Source organism: Mchenga conophoros, linkage group LG6 (assembly GCF_057382185.1).
Source record: "Mchenga conophoros isolate Kocher_MC1m ecotype Shallow Benthic linkage group LG6, M_conophoros_male_GT1.1, whole genome shotgun sequence".
In the NCBI taxonomy this organism is placed as follows: domain Eukaryota; kingdom Metazoa; phylum Chordata; class Actinopteri; order Cichliformes; family Cichlidae; genus Mchenga; species Mchenga conophoros.
The window spans coordinates 4,637,047-4,661,147 of record NC_140531.1 but is presented as its reverse complement, the minus strand read 5'-3'; the positions used below and the strand labels follow the sequence as shown (position 1 = coordinate 4,661,147).

General features: G+C 42.1%; 1 protein-coding gene and 1 pseudogene across 2 annotated transcripts; one reads left to right on the top strand and one right to left on the bottom strand.

The window, feature by feature from the left end:
• The first annotated feature begins 10,578 nt into the window (after window positions 1-10,578).
• Window positions 10,579-22,345, top strand: LOC146571915 (uncharacterized; annotated as a pseudogene). The gene is made up of 4 exons (XR_014892871.1): window positions 10,579-10,593; window positions 18,482-18,635; window positions 19,050-19,142; window positions 19,352-22,345. The product of XR_014892871.1 is annotated as an uncharacterized LOC146571915 (transcript).
• LOC146571916 (uncharacterized) lies at window positions 19,724-20,523 on the bottom strand. The gene has a single exon (XM_085278551.1). It carries the CDS (start codon window positions 20,487-20,489, stop codon window positions 19,743-19,745), a length of 747 nt encoding a protein of 248 aa, XP_085134677.1. The 5' UTR covers window positions 20,490-20,523; the 3' UTR covers window positions 19,724-19,742.
• Window positions 22,346-24,101: the final 1,756 nt, after the last annotated feature.

Below are 24,101 nucleotides of genomic sequence, written 5' to 3'. Positions count from 1 at the left end.
TGTCGTCTATGTCAGCTCACACAGTTACATTCATGTCACACTTATTTCTGCTTTCCGATTTTATAACTATTACTTACATTTTGATTAGATACCTTGAATTTGTAAATGATCAGATTACATAATTGGAATACAATTCAATACAAGTCATGTATCCAATTCAGGGTTGCGGGAGGATGAAGCCTATCCCAGCTGATACAGGACAAAGACAGGCTGCCAGTTTATCGCAGGGCTAACACAATATGTGTAACAGAAAATCCACTTAAATGTTTGATATTTCTAATAATAATCATAATTATGACTATTATTTAAAGGTTTCTTTATAAATACATTTCGATTTTTTTTAATAACCCCTAGAATATAAACCTGAGCTGTTTCAGATTCTGACCTCTGACCTCAGTGACCTGGCTGTGTCCTCACTGCAGCTCCTTCTTGGAAGTACGTCTGCTTCTTGTCTTCCCCCAGTGTTGACCGCCTGCCCTTGATATCACGTACTGTACCTGAGGAAGAAAAAAGACAAGCACTTGCCTTCATTTAAGAAGTACATTCATACAGAGGTAATCTATGGAAACACACTAGTTCACCCTTTGGGAGAAATCAGTTCCTGTGAAACATTTCTGTAAATGAACATCATGTGGAGAATGAATGAAACGAGTTCTTCAGGTATCTCAGCAGACCCACACTGACAAATGAAACTTCTGTGGAAGAAGAATCTGGAATTTTTTTATTTCAAATCCAGTTAAACTATTAAGGATTAAGCAACAGTGCTCATCTTTGCTCTTCTGAAATCTGTGTTAAACAACAACAAACATAAATTAGTAACAAAAATACAGCTGAGTAGAGGCTTTACAAACCACCAGCAGCCATAATGCTAAATTTTAATCTTCAAATGTTTCTGAGCCGTCATCAACCTGTTTTTAACACAGAAAAGTCCCACAGTCAACGCAGCCTGACTCAATCCTAAATGTTCAGCACACAGAGACACAGAGGTACTGTTTAAAGTTTAGTGTTAACCTGAGTCACTGATCATTTGCAGTATTACAGAGTCTGGCAGTCTTTGCATGATGTCCACGTCACTAAGTTTCTAGCTGACTCTCAGGTGTGACAGGTGTGCCAGCAGGAAAGAGTAATAATAACCTGCATCCTGAGGTTTGTCATGCAGGATTAAAGGAGCCAGGCTTTGTTCACACAGCTAGGATTGTATTTTACACTGACCCTGGGTCAGTATAAGTATCATACAGTTTAAACGAAGCACTGAAACTTGCACATATTTATTACAGATGCACTGAAGCTAATCGAGATATTTGCTGTCAGTCTGTGGCTGTGATTAAACACTTTACTGGAAACTTTATTAACTAGTAACTTCATCAGTCATGACAGAAGCTAATATTTCTGTGCTAACATCGTTTAAACAGTAACAGCTTTACTCCAATATAAGCTAACGTTTACACCGTAACTTTAAGCTAGCACCATAAAACACATACTAATATTTACAAATGCATCTTAAAGCTGCTATATTAGCACTCGGTGTATTACTAACATGACCACATTAACATTATTGACACTCGCTGACTTTTAATAGTCATTCTATAAATGCTGTCCGTTTAAACGGTCTTATCTGTACACACTGCATATCCACCGGATTTCAGCCAGAGTGGATTCTGGAGTCTTCCACGCTCCTGTTAGTGATCCTCCATCTGGATGGATGATAACAACCTTCTGAACAATCTAGCAGGAGATGGTCCATATCTATGGGACTGATTTGTGCTAATAACGCCCATTGTATGGACTGATAACAGCCGAAGTGGGTGAATAAAGTCACCCAGTCGCTAGCTGTGCCATTACCCAGCATACACCACTCCCTCCATAAATGCAATAACCGATACAAAAGTAATAGCCTATAATTAATATATCTGCTGTATCTGCTGTTTCTCAGGTAGTTGTTTACATTATATAATATAGTGTGTTCTGTATACGTCACTACAATGTGATTTTGGAAATGTATAAATATACGGACAACAGGCTCTTCCGCGGAAATCTCTTGTTGTCAATAAACAACGTTTAAGGAGCTCTATAGTATTCAATGAGAGGACCCACCACGTCAATTCTCGACGCGAGGGGGGTACCCTGCGCGTTGATAAGTGAAGCAGAGGGAGCCTGACCATGCGTCACACATTTGACGAGTTGGGAATGAGAACGTGTTGGTTTGTCACACCAACTCCGACAAACGTTTCTGGTTTTTCTTGGAATATTCTAGAATCCTTCCATATTCCAAAGAACGCTTGTTAGAAAACTGGTGATTCTTTAAAGTGGCTTTAGATATGAGAATACAAAGCTCTCTTCTTTTTTTTTCATGTTTTCCACATCACTTTTTAAAAGTGAAGTGGACTCAGCTCAGGCTACTCATAAACAATAAAATTTCTGTTTGTTGGTAGGCTTTCACAACCCAGCATCAAGGGAACTTTGCTCAAAATTGTTTTAACATGTGTGGACATCTATTCTCCTTTATTCACATCAAGCAGTAAAAATTAGAATAGCACATATGTAAATGTGACAGGCAAAAACTTTGCGTCTGGTGTTAACAAATATTTGTTATTTTGTTTCTTGTCCAGAAAACAACAAGCATTTCAATACCAATTATAAATGCCTAGATCATTGATCAGATGTCAGTATCAGTGTTGGTCAAGTTACTTGAAAAGAGTAATCAGTAACTAATTACTGATTACTTCCCCCAAAAAGTAATCCCATTGCTTTACTGATTACTTATTTTCAAAAGTAATTAATTACTTAGTTACTTAGTTACCTTTTAAAAACACGATTTACAACCTGAATAGGTGATAAAGCGATAGATCTTTCAGCCCAATTCTACTTTTTCTACATAATCCATCATACAAAATGTAATCAAATGGAAAAGTCTCTTTTTAAAACTTGTTTTATTAGTTTTAACCTTTTAACTTTATGCATGAAGTAAAAATTTAATTATATGAAACATTCTCTGACTGGAAGAAATTTGTTTAATATTTAAACTTATTTTCTACACATTCCAGCACATAATTTTTTTTGTGTGTGTTTACACTCACTCTTTCAAATAGATGCAAGTAAAACACAGCAGAAAATAAATAAAATCAAAGACTAGTGGTCCTTTTGCTCTATTTTCACCTGTAAAGCAGGAGTGAGGTAGGCGGAGGTTTACCCTGGTGCAGGTGTGCCGCGGCGGTCAGTGGAAGAATCCGCGAGTTTCTCTGTGAATTTCCCATTACGTCGTTGCGCACTCGGTGCTTGCTCGGAAGTTTAGGGTTTTTTTCGCTGTAAAAAGAAGTTTTCTTCCCACGCACAACGGACACTAATGTTTTTGTCACTTTTTATGGAATCAAACTTAAAGTAAGGTCAGTACTTCCACGCTTTAAACGCTGCACGCTCATACTCTCTCCCACAATCGATATATTATCCACTGTTGATCTGCACACAGCTGTTGTCACAAACGTCGCACTTGCTTACGTCACTGTTATGAGACATTCTCGCAAAAAAATCACGGTTTTAGTAACGCAGTAACGCAGCATTCCTACGGGAAAGTAACGGTAATCTAATTACCGTTTTTGCAATAGTAATCCCTTACTTTACTCGTTTCTTGAAAAAAGTAATCGGATTACAGTAACGTGTTACAAGTAACGCGTTACTGCCCATCTCTGGTCAGTATACATATAAAGTTACATTTAAATCAATATACTTTTAAAACAAGTGCTTGAGCTCAAAAAGTTTTTGAATGCTACACGAAGTTAGCTAATGCACACAATTCAAGCTACACTGTAGGATGCACACTAATATGTGTTACTCTCCTCACCTCCTGCCATTATCTCACATTAGTCAAATTTAGACTTAGTTGATTGGTTGTAAGATGCATTATTTATGGGCGCCTTATCTGTTGTGGAGACCATTACTAAAAAGCCCATGCTTTTTAGTACAAGGACCAAAAATACAAGTATCTAACCACTTATCTTTAATGTTAGGCAGGTGGTTCTCTTCTGACATTGCCATAGTAATTTATAGTGCACAGCTAATTATGAACAAGCCGCATTTGAAATAATTCAATTCAATTTCAATTCAATTTTACTTATATAACGCCAAATCACAACAACAGTTGCCTCAAGGTGCTTTGTATTGTAAGGCAGTTAGTAAAGTGTTAAAATTACAAAAGAATATTGGGAACAAAAGTCCTGCTCAGTATAACTATATAATATCAAGTAAGCACTATTTTATTTATACAGCGCCAAATCACAGCAACAGTCGCCTCAAGGCGCTTTGTATTGTAAGCTAGACCCTACAATAAAAGAGAGAAAAAACCCAACCCCCTATGAGCAAGCACTTTGGCGACAGTGGGAAGGAAAAACTCTCTTTTAACAGGAAGAAACCTCAGACGGAACCAGGCTCAGGGAGGGGCGGGGCCATCTGCTGCGACCGGTTGGGGTGAGAGAAAGAAGACAGGATATAAGACATGCCGTGGAAGAGAGACAGAGATTAATAACAAGTATGGTTTAATGCAGAGAGGTCTATTAACACATAGTGAGTGAAAAAGGTGATTGAAATGGAAAAACTCAATGCATCATGGGAGTCCCCCAGCAGCCTGTGCCTATTGCAGCATAACTAAGGGAGGATTCAGGGTCACCTGATCCAGCCCTAACTACATGCTTTAGCAAAAAGGAAAGTTTGAAGCCTAATCTTGAAAGTAGAGATAGTGTCTGTCTCCTGAATCCAAACTGGAAGCTGGTTCCACAGAAGAGGGGCCTGAAAACTGAAGGCTCTCCCTAACCATTCTACTTTTACTCCAGGAACAACAAATAATAGTTAAAAAGTATAAAAAGGGTTGACTACATTCAGTTCTCTCACAAAATGGCATTGATAGACAATGCTAAAGAATTCAGTATGCAGATCACGAAAGGATCTGTTGTGTCTGTACTGTCCTGTGTCATTCTGTTCTGTCTGGTGTTGCACTGTTTTTGCAGTTTTTGCCGATTGCACTTTATGTGGTCCTGTGTTGTTTGTCTGTTATATGTAGCACCACGGTCTTAGAGGAGCACTGTCTCACTTCATTGTGCACTGTACCACCACACATACCATACCATACTTAGGATTTAAGATGGCGCCGGTGAGGTCTCTTCAACGACGTAATCCGATAACAACCGATCTCTTTACCCGTCGGCTTCCCGTGGCTGTCATGCGCCCGGCTATTGCAGTTAATAATACAACAGCTTCTTGACATTTTTGTGTTTCTTTTTATCGCTGTGTGACTGATTTCAATTGAAAGCCTGCATGCGCTAGTACCTCTTGCCACGAGTTCCCAGAATCCTTTGCGGTTTTACCCCTGAATGACGTCACATTTTCAATCTCTATATAATATGCATGTTGAATTTTATATTTGGGGTGAAATATCAAGTCTTTTCAAGTAAATCGGTTCAAGTCCAATTCAAGTCCCAGGTCATTGGTGTAAAAGTCCAAGTCAAGTCACAAGTCTTAGAACATTTTTTCAAGTCAAGTCTAAAGTCATAAAATTAATGACTCGAGTCTGACTCGAGTCCAAGTCATGTGACTCGAGTCCACACCTCTGGGGAAGCGAGCCGGCGTCAGGAACAGGCTGAGAGCTCGTGCACACCGCACACCTCTGCCTAGCATCCTGCTCGCCAATCTCCAGTCACTGGAGAACAAGCTTGACGACCTCAGGGCCAGGATAAAGTTCCAGAGAGACATTCGGGACTGCAATCTCCTCTGCTTCACCGAGACATGGCTGAACCCAGCGGTGCCGGACCACGCCATCCAGCCGGCCGAGTTCTTCTCGGTTCACCGCATGGACAGGACACGGGACTCGGGGAAGTCAAGGGGAGGCGGCGTGTGTTTAATGGTGAACAACAACTGGTGCAACAGTGCGAACGTTGTTCCTCTCACACGCTCCTGCACACCAAATCTGGAACTACTGTCCATCATGTGTCGTCCTTTTTATCTACCTCGGGAATTTACATCGGCCATTGTAAGTGCCGTTTATATTCCACCACAAGCGGACACGGTCACCACCTTAAGCGAGCTGCATGAGGCACTCGCACAGCACCAGACACAACACCGGGACGCTGCGCTTATTGTGACGGGGGACTTTAATAGTGCCAACCTCAAACGCGCAGCGCCAAACTTTTATCAACACATCACCTGCCCCACCAGGGGTGAAAGGACACTGGACCACTGCTACACTACGGTCAAGGACGGCTACAAGGCACAATCCCGCCCTCCGTTTGGCAAATCCGATCACGCCACCATCTTCCTCATGCCAAAATACAAACAAAGGCTAAAACAGGAAGTTCCAGTTCAGAGGAAGATCGCGCGCTGGACGGATCAATCGGTGGCCGCGTTAAAGGACGCACTCGATGACGCAGACTGGGGCATGTTCAGAAACAGCTCCGATGATGATGTCAACGTGTTTACGGAAGCGGTTGTGGGATTCATCGGGAAACTAGCGGATGATACCGTGGAGACAAAGACTATCACAACGTTTCCCAACCAGAAGCCGTGGGTGGATAAAACCATCCGCGACGCTCTGAGATCCCGCACCGCTGCCTACAACACGGGACTCACGACGGGGGACATGGACCCGTACAAAGCCGCGTCATATAACGTGCGGAGGGCGGTGAAAGAGGCGAAGCAGCGCTACGGGAGGAAACTAGAGTCACAACTCCAACAGAGTGACTCTAGGAGCCTGTGGCTGGGACTAAGGACAATAACGGACTATAAAGCACCAACAACCGGTATGACGAACGTGGCCGTGACTCTGGCAGATGAGCTGAACACTTTCTATGCTCGCTTCGAGGCTGCAGCTAAGGACTCCAACAATGCTAGTGCTAGCGGCGCTAACGGCTGCAGACAGGAAGATACTGCCAGCACCGGAAACGTGCTCGTCATCTCCGAGCATGAAGTAAGGAGAGCCTTCAAGAGAGTGAACACCAGGAAAGCAGCAGGACCAGACGGCATCCCAGGTCGTATCCTAAGAGACTGCGCATACCAGCTAGCTCCTGTGTTCACTGAGATATTCAACATCTCTTTAGTCGGTGATCCCCACATGCTTCAAAGAGTCCATCATTGTTCCCGTCCCGAAGAAACCCCACCCTGCTTCTCTCAATGACTATCGCCCTGTAGCCCTCACCTCAGTAGTGATGAAGTGCTTTGAACGCCTGGTCAGAGACTTCATCATTTCTTCACTACCAGACACACTGGACCCACTACAGTTCGCTTACCGTCCAAATCGTTCCACAGACGATGCCATCTCTCATCTCCTCCACACATCACTCACTCACTTGGACACTAGAAGGGGGAATTATGTTAAAATGCTCTTCATAGACTACAGCTCTGCATTTAACACCATAATTCCCTCCACACTCACCACCAAGCTGGAGCATCTGGGACTCAGCTCATCTATGTGTCAGTGGATCTCCAACTTCCTAACCGGCAGACCACAGGCAGTAAGGATGGGCGGACACGTCTCAGCCTCCACCACTCTCAGCACTGGAGCCCCCCAGGGGTGTGTTCTGAGCCCCCTGCTGTACTCTTTGTACACATATGACTGTGTGGCCACTACCAGCTCCACCACCATCATCAAGTTTGCTGACGACACCGTCGTGGTGGGCCTGATCTCTGATAACAACGAGACGGCCTACCTGAAGGAGATTATGAATCTGGAGAACTGGTGCCAGAGGAACAACCTCCTTCTAAACGTCAGTAAGACAAAGGAGCTGATAGTGGACTTCAGCACTAAGCAGGAGAGGAACTACCAGAACCCCGTCATCAACGAGTGCCCAGTGGAGAGAGTGGACAGCTTCAAATACCTCGGAGTTCACACCACGCAGGACCTGTCATGGTCCTGTCACATCAACACCGTGGTGAAAAAGGCCCGACAGCGTCTCTACCACCTCAGACGCTTGAGAGACTTCCAACTGCCCTCCAAGGTGCTCAGGAACTTTTACTCGTGCACCATAGAGAGCATCCTGGCGGGAAACATCTTAACCTGGTTCGGGAACAGCACCATGCAGGACAGACGAGCTCTACAGAGGGTTGTGCGGTCAGCTGAGCGCACCATCCGCTCCGAGCTCCCTGACCTGCACTCAATCTACAGCAGGCGGTGCTGGACCAAGGCCAGGAAGATCGTGAAGGACCTCAGCCATCCCAACAACAGACTGTTCTCTCTGTTGAGGTCAGGAAAGCGATTCCGCTCCCTGAAGACCAACACAGAGAGACTGAGGAGGAGCTTCTTCCCGCAGGCGATACGGTCTCTCAATCACACCACCACACAGTACTGACCCACACATATGGTTCTTACACACACACTGGACATTCTGGACATTGTTTTTGCACAACACTGGTCACTATATTCTTCATTTCCCGTTAATACTTGTACAGCTGCTGTTATTGTGTATATATTTATTTATATTTAGATTTCTTCATACATTCTTATATAGTTCTATATTGTGTATTTTGTTGTACAGTTATTTTATTTTCAACTTTAATTTATATATTTTATCTTATTCTTTCCCAGTTAAATTTACCCTTCATTCTAATTTGTGTTGTACAGTTATTTCATTTTTAACCTTAATTTATATTTTATTCCTTCCTAGTTAAATTTACCCTTTTTAACTTTTTCATATTTATTTCCTATCTTATTCATAGCCTTTTCCTTTTTTTTTTTTTTTTAGGTCACGAGCAGTTGTCCAAGGATTTCACTACATATCGTATTGTGTATGACTGTGTACGTGACAAATAAAATTTTGAATTTGAATTTGAATTTGAATTAAGACCGGCGGGCCAGCTCTAATAGTAATTTGGTATGGCCTCGCGGGCCAAATGTAATTAGGCTGCGGGCCAAATTTGGCCCGCCGGCCAGAGTTTGACACCTATGTGCTAGATGATGTGAATGCAGCATTATGGACGATACCATTACCGAGAACAAGCTGATCTACACTAAGATGAACAAGCATATGAGTGTCCCACTCAGCACATGAGGGCGACCGTGGCTGTAACCGGAAGGTTGCCGGTTCGATCCTTGGGCTCTCTGTCCTGGTCGTTGTGTCCTTGGGCAAGACACTTCACCTACCGCCTACTGGTGTTGGCCAGAGGAGCCGATGGTGCGATATGGCAGCCTCGCTTCTGTCAGTCTGCCCCAGGGCAGCTGCGGCTACAACTGTAGCTTGCCTCCACCAGTGTGTGAATGTGAGAGTGAATGAATAGTGGAATTGTAAAAGCGCTATTTAAATGCAATCCATTATTATTATTATGAGTGGGGCACAGAAAATATCAGAGGCGCAAAACACCAGCTAGTGGTAGACCGAGTAGTTGCCCGAGGCTGCAAGACTAGGCAAACCAACCTGTGCACTGCCTGGATTGATTACAAGAAGGCCTATGACTCAGTGTCAAACACCTGTATCCTGAAGTGCCTAGAACTATACAGATCAACAGGACCCTAAGAGCCTTCATCAGGAACTTAATGGGGATGTGGCGGAAAAAACACTAGAGGCCAACCTCAAGCCCATAGCAAAAGTCACCATCAACTGGGGATCTACCAAGGAGATGCTCTGTCCCCACTGCTGTTCTTCATAGGCCTGAACCCCCTCTGTGAGATCATTAACAAGACTGGCTACAGATACCGACTACGGAATGGAGCAGTTGTCAGCCACCTCCTGTACATGGATGACATCAAGCTGTATGCCAAGAGTGAACGAGACATCGATTCACTGCTCCACACCACCAGCATATACAACATGGAATGACGTTCGGACGGGAGAAGTGTAGTCGGATGATAACGAAGAGAGGGAAGGTAGTCAGAACTGAGGGGATCGATCTACCAGAAGGCAACATTGCAGACATAGAGGACAGCTACAAGTACCTGGGGATCCCGCAGGCAAATGGGGACCATGAAGAGTTCGCTAAGATGCCTGCAACCACCTGCAGAGGGTCAGGCAAGTCCTAAGGAGTGAGCTGAACGGTAATGCCCCTGCACGGTATGTACCACCAGCAGATAGAGGAGGTGGCTGATATCCAGAAATCCTACCAGTGGCTGGACAAAGCTGGACTGAAAGACAGCACAGAGGCACTAATCATGGCAGCACAGGAACAAGCTCTGAGCACAAGATCCATAGAGGCTGGGGTCTATCACACCAGGCAAGGCCCCAGGTGCAGGTTGTGTAAAGATGCCCCTGAGACAATCCAGCACATCACAGCAGGGTGCAAGATGCTAGCTGGCAGGGCATACGTGGAACAAAGTGGCTGGAAGTAGCATACAGAAACATCTGTGCTGAGTATGGCCTGGAAGTCCCAATGTCAAAATGGGAGATTGCTCCTAGGGTGGTGGAAAATGACTGAGCTAAGATCCTGTGGGACTTCCAGATACAGACGGACAAAATGGTGGTGGCTAACCAACCGGACATAGTGGTGGTAGACAAACAGAAGAAGACGGGCGTAGTGATCGATGTAGCGGTTCCGAATGACAGCAATATCAGGAAGAAGGAACACGAGAAGCTGGAGAAATACCAAGGGCTCAGAGAAGAGCTCGAGAGGATGTGGAGGGTGAAGGTAACAGTCGTCCCGGTGGTAATCGGAGCACTAGGTGCAGTGACTCCCAAGCTAGGCGAGTGGCTCCAGCAGATCCCGGGAACAACAGCAGAGATCTCGCTCGCTCTCTCTCTCTCTCTCTCTCTCTACACACACACACACACACACACACACGCACACACACACACACGCACGCACACACACACACACACACCATCTTATTACTGTATATATTTACACTTTTAAATACCCTAGAAACCACTATTAAGTGATAGTGATATGGTACCACAAGGTCTTTAAGATAAGATGGAGTCAGATTTTTCACGAACATGTTTATTATGTACCCCGCCTTTCGCCCTATGACAGCTGGGATAGGCTCCAGCGCCCCCCGCGAGCCTGAAAAGGATAAGCGGAAGCGAATGGATGGATGTTTATTATGGGAAGGATTTTAAATTCGATCCTGGAAGCTAATGAAGAGAAGCCAATATAGGCAAAATATGCTCTCACTTTCTAGCACCCTTCAGTACTCTTGTTGCATCACTTTGGATGAACTGAAGGCTTTTCAAATAATTTTTTAAGACAACCTGATAATAATGTTCATAGTCCAACCTAGAAGCAATAACTGCATGAACTATTTTTTGCAGGATCACCATGAGACAGGATGTTTTAAATTTTAGAGATATTGCACAAATTAAGGAAAGCAGTCCTGAATATTTTTTAATGTGCTCATTGAAGTCTGAATGTTCTGCTAGAGACAGACATTCTCTGTTTTTTAGATTAGGCTTAAAACTTTTAATTCCCTGAAAGTATATGAGTGAAGAGATGGTCTGTACATACATCACTCTGCATTTAATCATTAATCCAGTCTTACTGTTTTGGCTAATAGCCAATTGGACAGATACGTTTTGTAGCCTGTGGAAGCACCTTGTGTATAATCAGTGTAGTTCTTGCTCAGTGCTTTATGAATTATGTTTATTGGCTCCTAGGAAAATGCACAATTAGTAATAGGTCCGTGTGATGGTTAGTGGAGTAGGTGGACAGGGAGAAGGTGATAAAACAGCTGATGAAACAGACCAAAACAAAATAACTTGTATTTAACTTCTATTTAACCCTCACTTTTAACCTTTTGCCAGTTGCGATATTGGTGATTTAGAGAGTTTATCTACTTTTTTCTTTCTTACTTTCTTTCTTACTTCTAGATGAGACCTAAAAACTTCAGGATGGTAAGCAGCAGTGTTAGCATTTAGATGTTTCATCATTTACTTTTCTTGTTAACATATCAACATGACAACAATGATAACAATGCTGTTATCTTCTTTTCTCTGATTTCCAAGACTAATGCAGAAATGGGCTCGAATAGAGAAAACTAATGAGGTACATTTTCCCGATTTCCATGTTAATGTTTTGTTTGTGTCCATTGTTAGAGTTGACAATAAGAAGAAATGCTAATGAGGGGCTTCTAATCACATTGTCCTAATGGGAAGGCTATTTACACATCACAGAGGCTGTAGTAATTCACGTACCCCCTCCCTTAGAAACAAAGGACAAGGTCTTTGTCGGGATGATATGAATATTGGAGAGAGGAAAGGGTAAGTTACAACTTACGACACACATTATTTGTACTATTTCTATTCCGAACATTACTCTGTTTTTCACCATAATTTCTTCTGATTTGCATTATGAATGGTAAATGGACTGATTCTTATTTAGCGCTTTTCTACTCTCGCGGAGTACTCAAAGCGCTCTATACAACATGTCACATTCACCCAGTCTTAGTGCTTTCTAACTATATTCACACTCCGATGGATGCATCGGCAGCATTATGAGAACTTAGACTATAGTATACATCCAAAATGGTTATTGAAGAAATGTGCTGTAACGAGGACAGCATTGAGCAAAAGCAAAGACATGAAGAGAAACTATGACTTTTTGGGAGCAAAAGTCTAGCAGCTTTATTTGGTAAATGGACTGGTTTTTAAATAGCACTTTTCTACTCTTCTGAGCACTCAAAGCACTTTACTCAATGGGTTGTGCATTCACCCATTCGCCACCACCCGCAGCAATATGAGAACCTACACTACAGAGAACCTACACTACCGCCTGAACTACAGCCACCCCCAAATTTCAATTCCCAAATGTGGCGATGTCTCTCCCAGAGCAGCAGTTCAGTGACATCTATGTATATCTAGTAGGGAATTGCTCACCTTACACTTCTGCCAGGATAAAAGCTTTCAAAGGTTATACAGCTACATATATTTTTAATCTGGATGAGTAAATAATGGTGTGGTGTGAGAGGCAAAGAACAAGAAAATTGTTCATTGTAAATCTTATGGTTGACTGACTTGGCATTTACTGTGTCGCAGTAATGTTGTGTAATAACAGTTAAGTTGACCGAGTATTTTTCTAATGTCGTCCTACAAGTTAAATGAGCCACCGCTGACAGCCAGGGTTGCTGTGGAGAAGCACAGAGTAGTGCGATATGGTCTGTAAGCAGGGGCGGATCTAGAAGGGTGGCAAGCACCACCCTAAAATGATCCCTTGCCACCCCAAGTGCCACCCCAGTTTTCCATATGACAGTGTTGTTTATTAAAATAAGATAGCATTAACAGTTTGAGCCTAGTTACAGTCAACAGTGAATATAAATGCTAAAACTGAATATATTGCATAGTGTTTCCCCCCTCCACCATTAACAAATGGTTCAGCCCATAGCAGGACCGGCTTTTTCCTTGTTTTCAGTAGCAAGTGATGTTTATGATTGTGCCAGAGCACATTTTGAACAGCACCATGGGAATTTCGCTTTTTGCACAGGTGGGTGGATGTTACACTCTGGAAATGGAAGGAAGGTGAGTGTTATTAACCCTCTGTGGTCCACGGACACGCTGCACCTCCAAATCACATGACTGATATCGAGTGAGAGAGAGCGAGAGAGTTTTTAGATGTGGGAGATTTGTGACGTTTAGTGTGTATACTTAGTGTGTTCTGTTGTGTAGTCGTTTTGTTTTGTGTGTCAGTGAGGGCACTAATGAATGTCACAGAGGCACATTTGCAACGTAAACACTGTCACTAAGTAGAAAACCAGCGGAGTGATACACCTCCTGTTGTCAGGCCTGCAGGTTTATCCCTGTGCTGTTCTCATCTGTCTTTTGGCGGACAAACTTTTTTTTTACTGCCACACATCATTTGTGGGGCATCTTATTGCAACACCTGATTGTTCTCTCATTTTAGTTTTAGTAATATTTTTAAATGGTTGTACAAAATGAAAAAAACGGCAGGTGTATTGGCTGCATTTTTAGATAAATAGTTGTATATGTTTACAAAATGTACATTTTATATTTGCATTTCAAGTTGTAAAATTTTACTCAACATGTCTGTGGTTTTTTTTACAGTAACAAAATACTACTAGGATTTTAAGTTCTTAGTAGTATTCTACTAAGAATACTACTAAGTGATTTCAGAATACTTAGTAGTATTCTGAAATCACAGATCTGAATCTGTGATTTCAGATCTGTAATCCTAATGCAGTATGTCAGTGAAAAAAACAACTAAATTCAGTTGAGCTGAAAAGAATGAAACCAAACAAGGCAAGGGGAACAAAACAAAATGAAACAATCTGAGGGTGAACTACAAGCGTAAACTCAAAAGGAGTCAAAAATGGCCGGTTGTATTTCAGACCTCAGTGGGTTAATCCAACAAATCATGAAAATTAGGTTTAAATTTTTGTTCATGACAGTGCAGATTTCTGACATTTTGTGTCATTTAAGCTGTAACAATGTGATTGTTTTCTAACAAAAAACAGTGTGAAACTTAAGTTAGACTTGTGTTTGTAAATGAACCGCCCCATGTTGTGTAGCTTTCTGGATTTTATACTTGTTGGGCTACATATTTATTTATTATACAGGCTATACAGTACATAAGATCAAAACTCACGTTTTAAGTAACTAAAGTGTGTAATTATGTGGGCTACAGACAATAATATACAGACAATAATTAAGTTATAGACTATATTTATATGAAAAACGTGTATACTTACTGCATTTGAATTATTTTAACCATATGTAACCACCTGCATATGTGTTTGGAAAGAAAAAAGGCTTTGATTTTGCCACCCCATTTGATTTCTTTGCCACCCTCATGCCACCCTAAGAAAATTTCTCTAGATCCGCCCCTGTCTGTAAGGCAGGGTTAGGAGAGGTGTGCTCACATGTTAGTGCCATACTCAACACAATTCTGGCAGTTATAAATAAACTTTGATTAGTACATCTGATAGCACAGCAATCTGAGATTAAACTCAAAGATGTTGAGTTGATGGGTGGATGGCTGTGGACCAAAGCACTGTTTTTTCTCTCCAGATGGACCAGAACGTCAGACATGAGATCTATGGATATTTTCTTCATTGAGATGATGATTGTGTATTTTTTTTGTGAACACCAAGATAAAAATATTTGCTGCCATTTTAAATTTCCAAATTTTCCAAATGTCATGAATATTGTGAAGAGCCATGCAGTCTGTGCTGTCTGATAAGTTTCTGAATTTATCTTATTGGCTCCCAACTTTTTTAAGGGTGGTTTATAAAACATCAGAATTGTACTTTGATGTGAGAAATGTAGGGTAAACACTGTGTGGTAAACACAGCTCTTAGTTGTTCACCTCTTTATTTTGTCACATTCATAGCATTTTTTACCTGAGCCTTGCAACCTTCAAAAAATAAAAAACGAAAGCCAAAACAATGCAGAAATGTCGGGGAGTTAACAACTATTCAGTGTGAAAAGGCATTATTAATCCATTGTGGCAGTAATTGTGAGACACAGGTGGATTTCTTATATATGTCTGCACACACTGTGGTTAAATGTGGTTTCTGCTTTCACTGCGTTCTTACTTTACCCTATTAGACACGCAGAGGATATATTTCACATATGGAAAAACATAATTTAACTGTTTTTAAAAAGTCAAATAGTTTACACTATTTCGATTTTGATAATATATTTTTTCATTGTTTTTACTACAGACTGCATATGGGCATAGTCCCCCATTAGGTTTTTAACTCTGCGTACTGAAGATTCAGCATTAATGTTTTGGGGCCTACCATGTTAGCTGTTAGTTTTTTTTTTGGAGAGGAGGTGATAATATTAGGGAGAATGAAGACTCAAGTTATCAAGTTAGCTAGTTATACTAGCTAGCAAGGATCAGTAGCAGGTGGCATTTATAAAGTGTAAAGTTGCACCTCAGATACATTTGCTAGTTTGTGTAAAGTAACAAGCTAGTAAAGTAATAGAATTTTACTCACTAAAACAGAAGCACAGACTTTAGGCAATTTGTATCACAGTGGAAGCTAAATTATAGGTTGCTTGATGCTTAAGCAATTAAACCTGTTACTTCAAATCCTAACTGCTGCCTTTCTGTAGAGAGCTTACATGTTCCCAATTGGGAGCCTGACTTCCTGCCATAGTCCAAACACCTTTATATTAGACTATATTAGCTAACAGAGCTGTGTTTTCTACTTCCAGCTATAATTACTAACCCATTTCATTGTCTTCCTCTTAAATCCAGAATCAAATTTAACCCTCTCAGGCCCAAATTAAGTTTTTTGCTGCTAATGCACAACCAAGTCCTGCAGTGGTACTTCTGAGTAAAAAAAACCTCATAAAATATGTATGTGGGGTAATCAGGTTGTTAGTTCTTAACTGTTGCAAATCTGCAATGTCTGCCTGGAGAAGGTTAAAAGTCTTATGACCACTTACGAGGTCTAGAATAATCAGACCCCATAATACTGTATCACCCCAATAGAGGACTTTGCTCTCAGCTTCCTGGGCTCCCTCTGTATTTGAATATTTTCTAAGTTAAATAATAAAAAAAAAAATCAATACAGAAATGTACAACTTCTGAAAATCTGTTGATTTATATACCTGTCCATTCATGGGGCTCTTTTACTTAAAGAAATATAAGATAATATAAATTAAAGCACAAGAGCAGAGTTTCAGTTTCAATATTATTGTCCATATAAATGCATTTACACCAAAATATCTGGTAATGTTAACAGTTATTAAACGGTGAAGAAACTGTACAAAAATTTAAGAATAGTGTGTCATGAAATTAAACTGCAACTATATGGATTATGGCAGGAGTGTAAAATTTGGTGTTTTTCCAGGAAGTAAACACTTGGCTTTCTAGCCCAACTAAAAATATTATTTGCTCTTTTAAAATTTGCAGGCTGTGAGTACTTAATACACTGTAACTAACATTACAATGTGCAAAAATTTGCGTACCATAAGCAAAACACAGATTTTGGTGATTTTGGTCAGTACAGCCAACTATATCATTACCCCAGTGGTACACAAACATTTACAAAGGCCTGTAGCATACATTTTTTGCGGAAATGTCACATTAAGGGCAGAAATTGCTTCATGGCTTCTGAAGAGTACAGCAGGATAATAAGGTCCTGGGTGTGTTTGTTTGTGCCTTCGACCTGATCGGCATTCTGATGAGCAGGCACGTCTGCAGGACTAATTGGCCTCTTTAAATGGAAAAATGTCCAGTGAGCGTGACCCATCTATGAGTCAGTAACACCCCACCACCTCCATCACCGGTCTGTTTATCATCACTTTATGAAAACAAAGCCCTCCAATTAGCAGAAGGGCAGTCATGGAAATAATAATGACCATAAACTGAATGGTCATTGAATGGATTTAAAAAGTTGAAGTCAAACAATTGTGATTCACTTAAAAAGTAATTTATTTATAAATCCCTGGAGCTCTGTGCTTTGTTGCTGTACTGTTTATGTACCGGATTTATATATGTAGCCAAACTGGAATGTCAGCACTTAATTTTATAATATAATATAATATTAGCAATGATTTAATAATAATAATAATAATAATAATAATAATAATAATATCATAGTTCATTCAATATCAATAAGAGCAGTAATAGTTAAATCATAGTTAAAGCATTTTAATTCCAGCTACTTAGATGAATAACAGACAACGAGGAATCTTTTCATTAGCTTCATTTTTATTTTCTAGGGTTAAAAAAACAACCAACACACACACACACACACACACACACACACACACACACACACACACACACACACACACACACACAGAGTTAAATTTCTTGTCTTAATTTGTTGATAAAAGTAAGACGAAAATAAGAACATATATTGAAGGTTTGCTAGTTATCATGTCATTTATTTATCCTGATAGAAGTCTCATTGACACTGTTTTTCTTCTTCTTGTGTTTTTTAACAGTGACCTGAGCAAAAAGACAGCAGATGTTACTAGAGGTATAGAAGCTTAATAATAATAATAATGTAATAATACATTTTATTTCATGGCGCCTTTCTAAAACGATTTTTTTTGAGAAATGAGAGGGGCAATCCTTAAGTTGTGGTGGCTCTGCTTCTGGGTCAACACATAATACAGGTAAACAAACTTAAATCCTGTATGTCTTTGAGATTCTATGAACATTGGGCAGATCATTCCCAACAGTCGTGTTTTAAACTCTTAAACATCAGCTGTTGCTTCTGTCTGCCTCTCCCCATTGATCTGTAGCTCCTCATCATCGCGGAGAGCTCACAGAAAGCTTTCTCCCAGCTGTAACTGGCGGCTTTGTTTTAGCAGCACCAGAACTTTCTGAAAAGCTCTGAAGCATGCTTGCTTGTATTTAAAAATGTGCGCAGCAGTAGTCGCTTGTTCTGTCATGCAGATACAGTTTTGCTCGCGTATCTGCTTCATTATCCGCTCAGATGAGCGCACTGCGTGGAAACAATGGGACACAGCAGCATCATGAACTCCAGCTATAGGGAGATTTTTCAGGAGGAAAACAGATAAATAAAAAAACATTCATGTTATAACTATGAGATCTGGTCTGGCATTTAAAATTTCATTTTTTTTGCCCCCTTACTTCTTAGATCATCGAAGAGTTCAGACGCATCACCAGTTTCGTTGGTGGAGACATTCATGCTGAAACTTGATGAGTACACACCAGGTCTTTTGCAGCTTATGGGTGCCAAAGGAGGAGCTGTTGGTTCCGAGATAAGACCTCTGCTGGACACTTTGAATGATGTATGTTATTTGACTTTTTTCACAAATATGTAATTATGGAGGGCTGCAGTGGGTAGCAAGAAGGTCCTGGGTTCGAATCCTGGCCCAGGGTCTTTATGCATGGGGTTTGCATGTTCTCCCTGTGCATGTGTGGGTTCCCCCCAGGTATTCCGGCTTCCTCCCACAGTCAGAAAACAGGACTGTTAGGTAAATTGGTCTCTCCAAATTGTCCTTAGGTTTGAGTGTGTGTGTGCATGGTTGTTTATCCTGTCTGTCTCTATGTTGCCTTGTGATTGACTTTCCAGGGTGTACCCAGCCTCTCACCTGTTGAAAGCTGGAGATAGACATCAGCAGCCACGTTTTTGTTTTTAATTCAGTCTTAATGTAAGTAAATCACTTGACTTAGTCTCTTCACTAAATTGTATCTTCCTACAGACACAAAGCATTTAGAAGAAAAGGCACCTCCTTATCTGCTGCCTCATTAGCTGCCTCGGGGAAAGACAAGAAGATCTTTTTCATGACTGCCAGGTATGTCATATTGATAACAGATTACTTATTAACTCAAGGGATCCTAATGTTCTTCTCTCCTGTCCTCTCCTATCCCCTGTTCTCCCCTTCTCCATTCATCTTCTGTCCGCTCCCCTTTTTAGATAAACTGAAATATATTGAAAAAGCATCTTAAATAAAATAAAATAAAACATGTGTATGCTTTTTGTTTCTTTCTTTTTAACACGTAGGAATGTGAGGATTACACAGACAATAAGATGAAGGTGATCGTGATCCACAACATCATGGCTGAGGAGGATCCATCAGATGTGTCCATTGTGATTGAGGGAAACCAAGTGATGGAGGGATGTGGAAGCCGAACAAAGGCATGTGTACTGCTGATGGGACTGATATATGCCCTCAACCTCGAATATCTGAAGGAGCTGAAGAACTTTTCAAAAACTTTTTTTGGAACTTGACGGGGCCAAACTACTGAAAAAGGTCCCCGGCCTCAAACATAAGCTTGTGCAATGCACACACATTTCCCCTCTTGTTCCCAGAGGATCTTTTGTCCAGACATAGCTTGAGATATACACACCCAGCACGCCCCTGCGGGCGGTTTATCCTTCAAGCTCGGGTCCTCTACCAGAGGCCTGGGAGCTTGAGGGTCCTGCGCAGTATCTTAGCTGTTCCCAGGACTGCGCTCTTCTGGACAGAGATCTCCGATGTTGTTCCCGGGATCTGCTGGAGCCACTCGCCTAGCTTGGGAGTCACCGCACCTAGTGCTCCGATTACCACGGGGACGACCGTTACCTTCACCCTCCACATCCTCTCGAGCTCTTCTCTGAGCCCTTGGTATTTCTCCAGCTTCTCGTGTTCCTTCTTCCTGATGTTGCTGTCATTCGGAACCGCTACATCGATCACTACGGCCGTCTTCTTCTGTTTGTCTACCACCACTATGTCCGGTTGGTTAGCCACCACCATTTTGTCCGTCTGTATCTGGAAGTCCCACAGGATCTTAGCTCGGTCATTCTCCACCACCCTTGGGGGCATCTCCCATTTTGACCTCGGGACTTCCAGGTTATACTCGGCACAGATGTTCCTGTACACTATGCCGGCCACTTGGTTATGGCGTTCCATGTATGCCTTGCCTGCTAGCATCTTGCACCCTGCTGTTATGTGCTGGATTGTCTCTGGGGCATCTTTACACAGCCTGCACCTGGGGTCTTGCCTGGTGTGATAGACCCCAGCCTCTATGGATCTTGTGCTCAGAGCTTGTTCTTGTGCTGCCATGATTAGTGCCTCTGTGCTGTCTTTCAGTCCAGCTTTGTCCAGCCACTGGTAGGATTTCTGGATATCAGCCACCTCCTCTATCTGCCGGTGGTACATACCGTGCAGGGGCTTGTCCTTCCATGATGGTTCCTCGTCTCCCTCCTCTTTCTTGGGTTTCTGCTGCCGGAGGTATTCACTGAGCACTTGGTCAGTTGGGGCCATCTTCCCAATGTATTCTTGGATGTTCGTTGTCTCATCCTGGACTGTGGTGCTGACACTCACCAGTCCCCGGCCCCCTTCCTTCCGCTTAGCGTACAGCCTCAGGGTGCTGGACTGGGGGTGAAACCCTCCATGCATGGTGAGGAGCTTTCTTGTCTTTATGTCAGTGGCTTCTATCTCCTCCTTTGGCCAGCCTATTACCCCAGCAGGGTACCTGATCACGGGCAGGGCGTACGTGTTGATGGCCCGGATCTTGTTCTTACCATTCAGCTGACTCCTCAGGACTTGCCTGACCCTCTGCAGGTACTTGGTGGTTGCAGCTTTTCTAGCGGCCTCTTCATGGTTCCCATTCGCCTGCGGGATCCCCAAGTACTTGTAACTGTCCTCTATGTCTGCAATGTTGCCTTCTGGTAGTTCAATCCCCTCAGTTCTGACTACCTTCCCTCTCTTTGTTACCATCCGACTACACTTCTCCAGTCCGAACGACATTCCAATGTCATTGCTGTATAGCCTGGTAGTGTGGATCAGTGAATCGATGTCTCGTTCAGTGAATCGATGTCTCGTTCACTCTTGGCATACAGCTTGATGTCATCCATGTACAGGAGGTGGCTGACAACTGCTCCGTTCCGTAGTCGGTATCCGTAGCCAGTCTTGTTAATGATCTCACTGAGGGGGTTCAGGCCTATGCAGAACAGCAGTGGGGACAGAGCATCTCCTTGGTAGATCCCGCACTTGATGGTGACTTGTGCTATGGGCTTGGAGTCGGCCTCTAGTGTTGTACGCCACATCCCCATTAAGTTCCTGATGAAGGCTCTTAGGGTCCCATTGATCTTGTACAATTCTAGGCATTCCAGTATCCAGCTGTGGGGCATTGAGTCATAGGCCTTCTTGTAATCAATCCAGGCAGTGCACAGGTTGGTCAGTCTGGTCTTGCAGTCTCAGCTGATTGTTCTGTCTACCAGTAGCTGGTGTTTTGCGCCTCTGGTATTCTTGCCTATTCCTTTCTGTGTCCCGCTCATGTATTGACCCATGTGCCTGTTCATCTTAGCCGATATGATGCCTGACAGGAGCTTCCATGTAGTACTGAGGCAGGTTATTGGTCGGTAGTTGGAGGGGACCGGTCCCTTCTTGGGGTCCTTGGGGATCAGGACCGTCCGGCCTTCAGTTAGCCATTCCGGGTGTCTCTCGTTAACTAGCAGCTGGTTCATTTGTGCTGCCAGACGCTCGTGGAGTGCAGTCAGCTTCTTCAGCCAGTAGGCGTGAACCATGTTGGGCCCTGGTGCTGTCCAACTCTTCATACTGGAGACCCTTTCTTGGATATCTGACACTGTGATGGTTACTGGACCCTGTTCAGGGAGGTCGCTGTGGTCTGCCCTCAGATCCTCTAGCCACTGAGCATTGCCGTTATGGGTTGCATCCTTCTCCCATATGCCCTTCCATTATTGCTCCGTCTCCAGCCTTGGTGGTGCTGTTCTCTTATTGTTCCCTTGCCACTGAGAGTACACCTTTGCTGGTTCTGTGGAGAACAGCTGGTTTATTCTCCTGCCTTCCATCTCTCTGGTGTACCTCCTCAAGCGGCTGGCCAAGGCTGTGAGTCTTTGCTTGGCAGTTTCCAAGGCCTCAGGTATGGACAGCTTGCTGTATTTCTTAGGCACCTTATTTGTCGCACCTTTCTGCAACTCCGTTAGTTGGCTAACCTCCCTCCGTGCTACTTTGATCTTGCCCTCTAGCCTCCTTCTCCATGGAGGGTACTGCCCCTATATATCTATATCTATACATATATATATATATATGTGTATATATATATGTGTATATATATATATATATATATATATATATATATATATATATATATATATATATATGAGGACATTCTCTAAAAATAACCTGTCTTTTACCAAAATTTGGAACTTAAGATGTAGCAGACACATACAGAGTCATAATCTTTTAACGTAATGGCAAGCACTCATACTTGTGTGACTAGATCAACCCTATTGAGACTTCTGTGACATCTTTGCATGTCTAAAGACATTTAAGTATAGCAACAGTAGCCATGGAACATTTTATAACAATTCACCCATAATAATGACTCAGAAACGCCATCAAACAGAAATCCCAGTATAAGCCTTGAGATGCCGGTCTCCTAATTGCCAATTTTCTCCAAGCAGGGGGCCCTGACATGACACAGGGGTCTATCTATGGAGTTGGTATAGATAATGGAGCCCACCTACAGGGAGTGGTGACCAAACAGTACAAAACAATTAATGCTACTGCACCACTATCAAAGGCTTGCAGAGAAAACAGCAAGCCATGCGTGACTGGAGCAAGGGTTTACAGGGGAAATTAGTCACCTCAGAAGCAGCAGAGGAGTTTGATTTGGTTCAAAAAGCTGCAATTAGCACTGCACATTAGGGGTACATGCCAGGGCAACTGTATGGGATCCCAACACTGCATATATGTAGATTTTATTTACAAAAAAATGGTGAATGTGGTATCCTCTGTAACTGCTAGTTTTAAGATTAAGGCTTTGGGATTTTGAGACTCTACACTTTAAGGCTCAACCTGACACCATGAAACCAATCCAACTGAGAAAAAAAAAACACAAACTGATCATGTCCATATACTCAGTTCACTCTGAGAAATCCCATAATAAGTTGACAATTGCACGAAAATCACTACTATCTGTTTCACTGTTAGAAAACAAAAATAAATAAATAAAGATGGTTAAAGTAAAAACCAACAACATTAACAACATTGTCGGGACTGGCATGTGTATTACATGCTTTGTCATGATAGTTTTTTTGTAATAGTAATAACTAATGATAAAATGCAGAATGGTGTATAAGCACAAAGAGAGTGAGCAAGGATGAGTGAAGAAGAAACACTGCATTTCTGGAAATCTCCAGCATCTAGGTCTATGACACTGCAACTAAGAGAAGATTTGGGGTCATCTGATCCAGCCAAACTATATCTTAAAAAGGAAAGTTTTAAACCTAATCTTAAAAGATAAGAGGATGTCTGTCTTCTATGCTCTGCCTCACATTCTACTTTTAAATAGCCTAAGAACCACGAGTAAACCAGTAGTCAAAGAGTGACGTGTTCTACTGGGGTTATACTGTACTGTAAGGTTCGTAAGTTAAGATAGGGCCTGATTATTCAAAACCTTATATGAGATGATAAGACTTTTGAATTTGATTTTGGATTTAACAGGGAACCAGAAGTTATCAGGCTGTCTTTTTAGTCCCTGTCAGTATTCTTGCTGCAGCATTTTGGATAAATTGAATGCTTTTCAGGGAGTTTTTTGAAAAAAAAAAAAAAAACCCTGATACTAATAAATTACAATAGTTCAACTTAGAAGTAACAAATGCATTAACTAGTTTTTCAGCAGAGTAAGTATCTGGTTAGACACGATCTCAGGGTTCAGGATTGTTCCATTTTTGGAGGTTGTGTGTGCTATCTAACTGGAGACATAACTCATAGACACACGAGACCCGCCATTACTCCTGTCAG

Bases quoted from the DNA above. Each gene is read 5' to 3' on its own strand.
- LOC146571916 (XM_085278551.1), bottom strand. From the start codon at position 20,489: ATGTACCACCGGCAGATAGAGGAGGTGGCTGATATCCAGAAATCCTAC.